At 39.6% G+C, this 12227-nt stretch overlaps 1 protein-coding gene across 2 annotated transcripts; it reads right to left on the reverse strand.

The window, feature by feature from the left end:
- Positions 1–290: 290 nt before the first annotated feature.
- LOC148332663 (A-type potassium channel modulatory protein KCNIP2-like) lies at positions 291–9303 on the reverse strand. 2 transcript variants are annotated; one of them, XM_088303142.1, is made up of 9 exons: positions 8997–9303; positions 3622–3720; positions 3413–3537; positions 3270–3339; positions 2698–2768; positions 2408–2515; positions 2223–2327; positions 1994–2056; positions 291–1914 (listed from the first exon to the last, which is right to left on the reverse strand). In XM_088303142.1, exons 1-9 carry the CDS (start codon positions 9067–9069, stop codon positions 1867–1869), a joined length of 762 nt encoding a protein of 253 aa, XP_088159268.1. In that variant the 5' UTR covers positions 9070–9303; the 3' UTR covers positions 291–1866. The 2 variants fall into 2 exon arrangements, with proteins under 2 accessions (XP_088159268.1, XP_088159267.1); XM_088303141.1 differs by having other exon boundaries at positions 3413–3720.
- Between the last annotated feature and the right edge of the window lie 2924 nt (positions 9304–12227).

Consider the following 12227-nt stretch of genomic DNA (forward strand, 5'->3'; position numbering starts at 1 on the left):
TCAGTTTTAACCTGTTGCATACATGAGTGCAGGATTTTAATAGCATACAATTTTCATTTTGTATGTCATAAATTGTGAAAATAACAGTTGAGAAACGGGGCGCTCAGCACACGAAAGCTCATCATAACTCCACACACGCACATCCTCAATCTAACGACAATTTATTGCCTTCAATACACTCGACGCCGGAGTGCAGAGTGCGAACACGCAAACTCCACGCAGCGAGGCCTGGGTTCGAAGTCTTCTGTATCAAACTTGGCAAGTACTAAAGGACAGAGGAGCAGTTGTTACATCTTAACTGTGAGGTTTTATTGTCATCCATCATCATCACATTCCTATGGAAAATATTTCAACACACGGCTTGTGTGACCGCACGTCATGCAGACACGAGAGGGTCCGAATAAATGTGAGAGGTTCACAATATCCAGGAAAGTGACTTAGCGCCATGACCACGTTATCGCATGAGTTCACAGCCTCGTGTCTCATGTGTGTATCAGATATGACAGGGTTAGGGTTGAGGAGGAAATGATATAGCGAGTTATGTCAAATAGTATTTGCCGACATTTGAAATTAGCAAGGGCCCTGTGTACTATCTTGACTGGTGTTCAGATAATCACAAGGTTCCCTAAAAAGTCCCGAGGTGACAAATCAGGTTGCAGGTGTTTACACCTGTGGCTAAATCCGAATTGTGGCAGGGTTTTGACTTTCTGGAACTGGATTTGACACCTATGACCATTCATACTCATTTACACCTATAGACAATAAAGTCTTTAAAGGGGAAGTCAAGTCAAAAATTTTCTTTACATTTTTTTTTTTGTATGCGCCCCCACTAATCTAAAAACGGAATTCTGATTAATATTGCATTTTTGTGATATGAATTAAGTAGCAGAATCCACCGGTTTTTATCCATCTCAGGGGGCAGCCATTTTGACACTTTCAATTGACTGCAAATGTGATTACAAGGCAGCTCCCAGAGTTGGATAAAAATGCGAGGATTTTCCTGCATAATTCATATTCCGCAAACAAAATGTAATGCCGCATTTGGACTAGCGGGGGCGCATCGAACATATTAGATCCTGACAGACATTTTTTTAATATCTCCCTGAGTCAAGCAGTTGTGCCTGTATGTTTCAAAATGGCCACTATCGTCCCAGTACCCCAACAGATCCACTGTCACTACTCTGGATGATTATCACCCGGCAGCGATCATCTCCACTATTAAGAAATCATTGTTAAGACGAATAAAATAACATGTCACCTCCATTCCACCATCCACGTTTAACCCCTTCCAGTTTGCATACCGTCTACAGATGACGCCGCTGGTCTCCACCTGTCCATGGAACTACTGGAGCGTGATGTGCAAAGACTGCTTTTCGGCTTTATGAACAGTTTTTATCCGAGCGCCTTATGAATGCTAAATATCAAATAAGAAGGAGACATGCAATACAATATGGGCAGACAAAATGTGCAATGCAACGTTCTGCAAGGTTTCCTTTTTTAGACAGTTTTTTTTTTTTCTTTGAGTCTGAGTTTGATATTATAGTAAGGAAATATTTGGACCAAGCGAGTATGGGGAGAACGTGCAAGCTCCTCATGGGACGGCCAAATTCAAACCCTGAACATCAGAACTATGAGGCAGATGTGCAAACCGAACCTTCGTTTCCTACAAAATTGTCCCACGGTCGTGCTTCAGTCTTGAACGGCTCCAACAAATCTATCTTGATCTATTTTGTCACTTTGTGAGGTGACAAAGGTGTTCAAGTCCACCAAGCGCACACACACACACGCACACACACATGCAGGAACGCACGCACACACTGCAGCGCTGAGGTGGCGCTCCGACGGTAGAAATGTTGGTCTCCACTTTTAGATGACGTTGTCAAACATGTGCATGGACTGCATGATGTTCTCATCCTAGAAGGGGAGGCACACGACAAGTTGTTGTTGACTCAAGTTGGAAATAAGATTTTTTTTTAAAATGATAATAATCAACCTTTTGGCATGTCTCCAAGAACTCGTCGATGGTGACGACGCCGTCCTTGTTCGTGTCCATTTTCTACAAGGTGACACAGCATCAGCGTTAATTTATATTCATATAAATGCGGTAAGATTTTTCTTGGGTACTAATTAACGTGTGTACCGATCTTATACACCAAGCTGACCTTTGAACTATGTCACTGTGTTGCCTCCATATTTGTTCTATAATTCTTATTGTTCCCAACCTGGAAGAAGAGTTCCACATGGTCCTTGGGAGCGCTGTCCCTCATGCAGGGGTACGTATACTTGCCCATCATGTCATAAATGGCGTGCATGATGTCTGTCATCTCCTGACCAGAATAAATCATCGGCAAAAGCTTTAAGTAAAACATTAAAAGGAAAAAAAAAATGGAATGAAGAGTACCGGCACCTCTCGAGTAATGCAGCCGTCCTTGTTGAGGTCGTAAAGGTTGAAGGCCCAGTTGAGTTTATCTGTGATGGAACCTCTGAGGATGATGGACAGACTTAGGACAAAGTCCTACGGCCGATTTAAAAAAAAAAAAAAACACACAAAAAAATAAACAAATGGGACATAAGAGAGAGAAGTGAAGTGTACATCTGACACAACTTTGTTTTTTCTTCTAAACCACATCCCGCATAAAGCCACGCAAGCTAGCTGTGTGGAAATCTTTTGACCCATTTGACACGCTACTGTTTTACCTCAAAGTTGACAGATCCGCTGTTGTGAGTGTCGAAAGCCTCAAACAGGAAATGCGCATACGTGCTTGTATCTGGAAAAGGAGCACTTTATATGATCACTATACACATTTTGTAAGCACATATCACACACTTTATGTTTTGTTAGCACTAGCATAAATGCTAATGTTAGATACATGTCTTTTTTAAAAACATTTTTACCATTATATCCAGCATAAGATGGTGTTTCCCACACCCACACATTAGTTTTGAAATCAAATAAAAGCTGTCAACTTTTCTATGGACGGACTACAGCGCAAATTAAGTTTGTTGTTACAAATGAGTTGGGTGCTTTCTTGAACTGAAAAAAAAAAACTGTTCTCAAAGTAAAAAATGTCATCCCACTCTTGTAAAATGTCCAAATTCCCACGCTGAAAATGACACGGGACTGACCCTTTCACGCAGACTGCTCTGTTTTTTTTTTTGTTTTTTTTTTGTTCGATTCTTTTCTCTGCTCATCTTTGTAATTACCGTCTTCATATTTGGAGTTTGCTAACCACAGCATAGTTGTATTTTAAGAAGATACTCTAACTGACCTCCCTGAGGGAAGAATTGAGAGTAGATGTTTTTAAACGTCTCCTCATTCACTGCACCACTGGGACACTCCTGAAATGAGAAGATATAAGGACGCGCTTGAAAGTGATCGCAGGCGAGAGCAAATGTTGCCAACGCAACTCACATTTTTGAACCCTCTGTAGAGGATCTGCAGCTCTTTCTTGCTGAAGCTGGTCTGCCCCATGAGACGTTCGAGGCCTTCGGGTCGGTAGCGCACCGCCGACAGCTCGGCCTCGTCGCTCACGCTATCTGCTCGAGCAGGGAAACACAAAACAAATTGAGACAGCGCAGGAGATGCATTACATGCGTAACGGGACGCCGAGGGCCACTTGCTTTGATTGATGGACGGGCTCGAGCCAGAATGGTAGCAGGGCAGCAGTTTGAGGAAGCGCTGCTTGATGCTCCTTTTGGAGGCTTTATTTGGAGGGTTACCTGGATAGAATAGAATAGAATAGAATAGAATAGTGGAACCCAAAGCTTTTATGCTGCGTATGAATGGTAACAAGTGGATACACATCAAGAGACACCTCGCTAGTGGGAGAGCAGTAAATTCTACTGCCTGTCACTACATGTCGCGAGCATAAATAGATTAATAAACATTCATTATTTTGAAGTAAATGCATACTATATAACAAAGCAGCCATTTACGCATTTACGTTGTTGTCAAGCGCAGAGATTTTGAATGTCAGATCACTTCCATAAGTTTAGGATAAACTTTCAGGTTATTCCAGTAGAGATAATTGAAATTGGTAATAATGTAAAGTCCTACATTATTTTTAATTCGTCACATTAATTCTCTTCTTTAAAAAGCAAAAACGCGATATAAATAACGATGAATGTATTGTAACTCGTTTGCAGCGAACTTGACGGTGTATTGATGAATCTGGCCAGCAGAGGGCAATGTTGCTCCATAGCGCAACACGAGAAACTGTGGCCAATAAAAAATACTACTGCACAAGACATACACAAGGCACACACACATCCAACATGTTGGATAACCCTAAGCCTGATGCTGATGACACATCTCCACTTCCACTAACAGCCATAGCCAAGCTGTGTGGGTGACATGTTTGATTTTGACACATCAATGGCAGTCAAACTGAAAACAAAAAGAGAGAACAGAATCCTCATGAAACTGTAATGTTCAAACAAAATACATCAAACTCATCAGAAGTACAGATTGCGAAATGTGTTTTGGCTGTGGCCAACCTAACCAAGGAAGGGACAAACGCTGAAATTATTAAGTACCAGCTCTCTGGTCCTGTGAGGATTAATTTCAAATCTGATTGGTGAAAGCAAAAGTCATTCCTAATATATTTAATTTACATCATCTTGCTAATTCTGAAGGCCTTGGGCAGATTGGAAGGACATGGCAGCATATTGAGGCTGAAATCTGATTGGACAAAAAAAAAAAAAAAAAAAACTAACATACATATACTGGAAGCAGTGTAGTCAAGAGAAATAGAGAAATGCTAAGAAAGAAAGAAAAAGACGGAAATAGAAAGATAGAGATTTTAGGAAAGTTTTTAGGATCAGCCACACTCCACACAGTGATGTTCCAACAGAGAATCAGATGGTGAGGCGGGCGCACAGACCGCTTTATTTATGTAATTTTATTGTTCGTTATGCTTCACAAAAACTATTTAAAAATTGAATGCATCTTATACATAACAAATTGTGTTATGAGAGATATTTTGTAATAAATCCAGATACAAGACAGACTAATGATCATAAACATAATGAATTTGAAAACCACCTTTATACTAATAGGAGGCTAAGAAGTTGTATAAGCGTATTTATGAGCACGCTACGTGCTGATTGCACATGTGCATGCCGCTATTATTCATCGAGAGCTTCATGCAGTGATGATGTTTGCTGTTGAGATGTCAATCAAACGTTCAAATACGCCAGCTGCAGCCGGGTGGAAAAGCAAATAAAGAAATGGAAAAGCAAATAAAAAAAGGACGCCACTTGACAGCTTTATGACGCAGAACAGCAAAAATGATGCAATCTTTTTTGGGGGTCTATTGAGCGTATTTAACCAGAGAGAGAAGAAAAAGTTTCCATGCCAATGTCATTCTTTCTCCCGGCAAGTATTTTTAGAAGAGAACATTGATCACACTGGAATTTGAAGAGATCAAAACACACACACGCACACCCCCACGCACACCCCCCCCACACACACACACACACGGGGTTTGGGGAATGTGTTTACTAGTGCATGTTGTGGTTGAACACAATTACCAACACAAGCAAGCACATTTAGGCATGTTCATGTCTATAAAGTGGTTAAATGTGTTTCCAAAACACTTCGCCCTCAAAGATTGGACCTGTGCATGCCCTCGGGCTGACTTTGATTGTTTCAATCAATTTCATTGTATGCAGCCCACGGAGGCAGATCGATACACTCCTCTCTACTGCGACTAACACAATTAAAAAACTCTTATCTACTCTTTTACCAGCTGAGGATGAGATGAGGCACAAGGGCAAGAGAAATGAGAAGAAAAACACAGTCGGAAAATATACATTGGCAGGGAAGTAAAAAAAATGCAATCCGTATTTTTAGAGAGTGGGTCTTGTTTTTTGTCATGAATTCTACAGAAAAAAATAAAAATTAAAAATTAAAAATTAAAAATAATTAAAAAAAACACAAATTAAAAATTAAAAATTAAAAATTAAAAATTAAAAATTAAAAATTAAAAATTAAAAATTAAAAATTAAAAATTAAAAATTAAAAATTAAAAATTAAAAATTAAAAATTAAAAAATACATTTAATTAAATTGTTGGCTATCCCTTTCCCCTACTATACTTAAAGATTATTTTCTTTTATAAAATAACAATAAAATAAATAAATAAATAAATACATTTGCTAAAATTAATAATTTCCTCAATGAGTTTTGATTTTGTCCCATTATCTTAAAACATAAAAAAAAAAATATTGGAACATTCCTCAAGTCACAAGCAATGTAGGAGTTGCATCATTCAGATTCTCTCCAGGCCATGGCAAGGCCGCAGGCAATAATTCATTTTTGGGATCAATATGATGATATTTCAATGAGGTGTTAAAGTCCTATTACCCAAAATGTATTTTATTGAATCGCTGTAAGGTTCTAAGCATCAAAATGCTATTGGCATAAATGCTATACTTCCTCCATCCATCAATTTTCTAAAGTGTTTAGGAACAAATGTGTGCTGGAAAAATTATTCCTCACCTTCATGACATATTATATCGCAGTGTTGTATTTTTAGGTGAGAGTTTTTATCCAATCAGAATTCAGCAAGCTTGTGTTGCCAGGCAGATTTCATAGTACCAGTGGCACGTACTATTCGTCCGCTGCCTTCAGAGTCAAACAGTGCAAGTGTCTTCTGCTGTGTGAGTGAACGGGCTCTAACAGTTGCTAACAGTTACGATAGCCAATGACATCACAAGTTGGCGACAATAAGACCTTCTTGCAGTTTCCTTGAAGGTGCCAAACTCATCTTGTGATTTGATAATCACTTGTGAGAGGGCAGCGCTGTGTTGATGTTGACTTTCTTTCCTCTGGGACGTCCGGGCAGCTTAAGACGGGTTAGGCCCAGCTAAATCAATCACGTTGCTTACAGTAATCCTTACTGGGACGACATTCACATTCCGGAGGACCATTTCTTACAAACCGTGCGCACTCACCCTTTTTTTTTATTTCAATATATTTGCAACTCTCATTCGAGTGATTCTACTTTGTATATGTGACGACAAGAAGGACACCGGAGTAAAAAATGACCACGTTAGCAAGTTAGCTTAATGCTATCTGTTAGCATTGTTAGCAATTGGTAGCACTTTATGTTGTGACACTGGAGAAAATCTTCACAGAAGAAGGAAACTGATTCAATTAAAATTCTGTAAACTTGGAAGGTTTTCATTTTCCTTCAAAAGTCCCATCGTTGAGGAACCTTTTTAGACGTGACATCAAACACTCTTGATCGTATTCGTGAGTGCGTGTGTTGTTATAATGCCTTCCACGGTTGCTGTCATCTAATCCCTATCCATACAAAGGTGTGTCTTGCGGAGTGTGTTGATGCACCTGTTGACTGTTTGGCTAATCAAACATTTGAATGGCCAGCACACCAGCAGAAGAAAGTGACAAACATGAAATTAAACATTCATTCGAATCGTCTACCAAACCAGCCAGCTGCGCACACTTCTATTCAAAGATTTATTATAAGAGCAGGCACTCGGTTATTTTTAGTGACAAAGTCTATTTTGGGATGATCTAACAGGGATGATTAAGTGCGCTTGTCTTTGCAAGTATGTAAAATAAATAAATAAATGGTTTGCGTTGAAGGAGAGAGAAGAGCGTCTCACTGATCTAATTACACTCCAAACACGATGAGGAAGAGATGACAAGAGATGCTGGAAGACTTTCACTTGATTTCCTGCAAGCGCCTTCCATTTTCTTGCTTGATGCCTCTCACTTCATGCTCACTTGTTTATCTCGTTAAAAAAATATATATATATATCACAGCAATGCAATATCTTCATTAAAAAAGTTAAGGCGGCATTATCGTCCTGATCACACAGCAATTAGTTTAGTCGTTAAATACAATTGATTATTATATATTCATCCATTCATTCTATTCATTCATTCGAATTGAGTTGAACATTTTGGTGTTTTTCTTTTTTTTTATTTTATTGCAGTTCTTCTGAGGTGAAATCGCAGCCTGGATGAAATGTTTTTGCAGGCTCATGTCTCTGCCACCCCTGTAAACACTTTGGTGGGAATACCTGCACCATTTGATACCAACCATTGCAAAAAACAGACGCCGCCATCTACTTTCTACAGTCCTAATTTGGGTCACTTGGCAATGACTTTGGGGTTAAAGGTCGGGTGACACCCAAGACTGGTCGGCAGCAAATTGCAGGGGACATTTCCACAAACATTCACACTCATAGTCCAGGACAATTTAGAGTCTTCAATTAACTTTGTTGGTTATTGGAATGGGGGAGGAAGCGGCAGTCCATGAAGAAAGTCCAGACAAGCACGGGGAAAACAGACAAACTACGCACAGGAAGACTGAACCTGAGATTAGAAACCGAAATTCGGAACAGCGAGACGTACATCGACCATCACAAACTATCAAACTCAAAGTTTTGATTGACACTACCAAAGGTATTCATTTAATATTATGTCATATTATGCACAAAAAAAATAATTAGATTCACTGCAAATGTGAAAAAAATCTCATCAAATTTGTGATGCAAAAATTGACTCACCTTGTAAGATTCACTAAAAAAAATATTTAGCTTTATGAAATCGGTCCAAAAATGATTTTGCATCACAAGCAAATCATGCGCCTTTTTTTCAACTTTCTTGGATTGCGACGTATAGTGACAGGCAGTACAATTAAATGCTCTTCTATTAGATGGCTGAAGGACTGAACAGAAGTGACCTTTGTGTGTATTCACTATTTCTTTTATAAAATATTTGCCTTGACTCAACAAAACACACTGCTTGTAGAACATCACGATTTAAGAATATTAAAGATATTTGTGTTGTATTTAATACAGTCATAATCAATGAAAAATATATGAAAGCATGCAGCTTTTACACGAGCAGTACTGATCGCATATGTATGGTTTAACCTCCTCTTTCCATTTCTGGGACTGAACTGAGTGGAATATTTGCCTCATGAAATAGATCATTCCCCAAATCAAGACAGATCCACGTACCTGTGAGCGGGTCGTAAGATCGGTCCAGTTCGGTAGACTCCGACAAGCTGTGGTCTTGACTTGAGGATTTCATGTTTGGCCCACGACTTTACAGGACCCGTGGAACCGCTGGACCTGCACGCGAACTGTGCGCGCGTGCGCGTTCATCTCCCGAACATCGCCAAGGCTGCAAAGTGTGGACGAGTGTGATTATGTCGATGATCCCGCTCCCTCCTCCTTTGCTCGTCCAATCTCAGCTGCTCCTCTTTTCACACGAACTTTCAAAAAGAACGTCTGATCGCCTCGCTCGTCGGATCGCGCGTGTACGAGAAGGAAGGGGGGGGGGCATGCACGCAGATGAGCGACAAAAAAAAAGCAGCTTGTTACATACGGCACATTTTCTGGTCACTTCGTTCAGTACGATGAATGATGACGATGATGAAATGACTCAATCAAGAAAATAGAAAAACTGCATTCATTTAATAATGTTCACAAAATAATAATAATATTTTACTGCGATATTGATTTATCTTTCACGCTGATTTCCTTTTTTCCGTTTGACAATATTTTATTTTTTTTGTGTGTGTATGTGTGTTTTAATTTGATAATAAACGCTCGCGCAATGAGGATTTTACTATGCATTGAAATTTATAACGATGAAAATCCACCTGCTGCTCAACCTTATCCTTAATTCATAGAGATCCCTCTGGTTTCCTTCTACTTCTTTTAAAAATATATATATATACTAAGAAAACTACATAGGAATTAGTGAAAAAAAATCACAGAAAAGATTTGGCCAATGTTTTTCCCCATCTCCCCAAAAATACGAGAAAAAATAACTTTTTGGAAACTTCAGCAACTTCTGTGGACACAACTCACTTCTGCTAAAAAATACCCCAAATTATTTTGTTGTGTTGTTGAAGAGGTGGAGTATAGGTACGAGGTCAATTTGTCACAGATGACACAAACTGACTAAAGTGTGGAATAAACAGAAAGCAATGAAAAAGACAATACTGGACAAGATGAAATCATCTTTTCAACTGAGTTCAAAATATTTTTTTCTCATTATTCTCCTATTCATGCACTAAAGAAAAAACAAATTCCCATGCAAGACTTTCATTTGCAGCAACGCATTGTCGAATTTCTTTGAATCAACCAGAGCAGCTTTCATTCTTGCTTGTAAACTTCCAAATAGGCAGACTGCAAGAAATATTTGTGAATGGTCACATGTCCAATCCCATCACCTCAAATCCAGTTTCCCCCATGGTGCTATCTCCTTTCTCCTCTGTTCTTTATCACTTGTGCAGACAGGGGCAGGTCTTCCCAAGAGGGCTGCCACCTTGTAAAATTCTTTGATAACGGCAGCCTCCTGTCCCCCCTCCGGGTTTTATGGCTTTATGGCTTGTCAGGGAAGGATAAGAAAATGCTTCAGCAGCATAGTAAATATCGATATCGAATAAATGCATATGTAAATAGGGGAGTGCAGACAAAGGGCCTGAGCTCCATCTGGGAAGAAAAAAAAAAAAACGGCCAGCCAGAAAGTCAGACGGGTTATGTGTCATTCTGACGTCTTATTGATGGCGAACCAACAGATCGCCTAAGCATATTTATATTCCAGTTTTCCTTCTCACACTCCAGTGTCAAACTTGGACTGACCTTCGGAGATCAATTAAGTCACTTTGAATATTGAATCAGCAGCGTTTACCTCACCCAAATTCAGACGCAATAGGCTCCAGCTCACCAATGAGGAGGGGCAGTACAGAAAATTGATGGCTGGCTGGATGGAGAGCGAGTTTGAAAAGGAGAGAACACTTCATAAAAAATGTTTGACTTTGTATAAACTTTTGAACGCATGTGCCAAAACTGTTGAATGTCTCATCACTTTTTGCTCATCTTGCTGTTCCCTAACAAGGAGCGGAACGGGAAGGTGTTGGATTCATGAATGAGGCCAGCAAGCTGTGCAAGAACTGAAACACTGAAGAAATGCAGTGAAAATTTGAGAGAATATCATATTATGTTCACCCGTAAAGCTCATCGTGCTTTTAAGTTCATCTTGAAATTTCAACCTAAAGCCTTTTCAATTTTTGTGGGTTTCTCAAAGACAAGAAAATTAGGTCAACAGAGATAAAAGTGTAATCTGTTCCTGAAACCAAATCACCTTTTCCCATTGAAATAATGGAAATGCCATTAATTGGGTCAAGCCCACCAAAAAAAAAAAATGTTGAAATGCATATACTAATGAGAGAAAAAAAAACACTCAAACTGTACTTAGTAAAAATGTACAGAAATGACAATTAAAAAGAATAAAACAAGATCAATAAAATGCTGGTCCTTCTGGTGCGCCTCCTTTGCCACGGGGACAGTGTAGGACAGAAACATGGATCTACTATTCATTGAGGCACTATAGCGCTCCATTGAGTCTTGGCATTCCTTGCCTCTTTGCAAGCAGCCATATATTTCACCTGCCTGGAACTCAAGTGGGATTCATAACACCTCAACTCCTCTGAGTTCATCAGTACGGCACTAATGTTAGTCGCTCTACGCAGAGGATGAAGGAGATCTGCCACGAAATACTATAATATCATCTGCCTACATGTTGCGAAACCATTTATATGCATTCTGTTGCTTGTATGGAAGGGTTACATAAAGGCTAATTAGCATTAGCATTACGATAGCAGTGCCTTGCTGTTTGGGTGAATTTTGAAATTTTAACCGGGAGAAGCATTCAACAGCCTTATGCTTATTTTTTGATTAGCTGTTAACTATCAAGTCACTGTACTCGAGTACAGTGCCAACAGGGTTCAAGATGGAGTACTGATAGCAGGTGACAAATACAGTGGGGTAAATGCACACAAATGAGTTAGCAAACTCACAGCTTGACTCGTGATGATGCCAAAAAGTGAAATAAAATCAGTACAGTAAAGCCGAACGTCTTCAGGAGTGTTTAGTCTCGCGTTGTGCTCACACAGATGCAGTCCAGGACACACAAAGTGAAACGAAGGAGGGGGGCGCACGGGGGAGTATCAGTAGAAACAAAGTAGGCAATCTCCGTCTGAATGAAAATTTGATGAGAAAGCCGATATGCTTCAATTGCAACATTCCAAATACTCAGCAGCATTAATGGATTGTCGCAGTAAAAACGTCTGGCTTGATTTGCACTTAAACACACACATCCATTCTTTAACCTTCAGGTTAGCTTGGCGAAAGGCAGACTACAGCGGGGCCGGTGCATCGCAGGGTAAGCAACTTTTC

This window comes from Idiotropiscis lumnitzeri, chromosome 8 (assembly GCF_059441095.1).
Source record: "Idiotropiscis lumnitzeri isolate Australia: NSW breed Sydney's pygmy pipehorse chromosome 8, RoL_Ilum_1.0, whole genome shotgun sequence".
Classification (NCBI taxonomy): Eukaryota; Metazoa; Chordata; class Actinopteri; order Syngnathiformes; family Syngnathidae; genus Idiotropiscis; species Idiotropiscis lumnitzeri.

Excerpts from the sequence above, each read along its gene's own strand:
- LOC148332663 (XM_088303141.1), bottom strand. The coding sequence starts at position 9,069 with ATGAAATCCTCAAGTCAAGACCACAGCTTGTCGGAGTCTACCGAACTG. Across the intron at positions 2,769-3,269 it reads TCAATTCTTCCCTCAGGGAG|ATACAAGCACGTATGCGCAT; the intron begins GTCAGTTAGAGT and ends CTCCTTTTCCAG. Across the intron at positions 2,057-2,222 it reads ATGTGGAACTCTTCTTCCAG|AAAATGGACACGAACAAGGA; the intron begins GTTGGGAACAAT and ends GTCACCTTGTAG.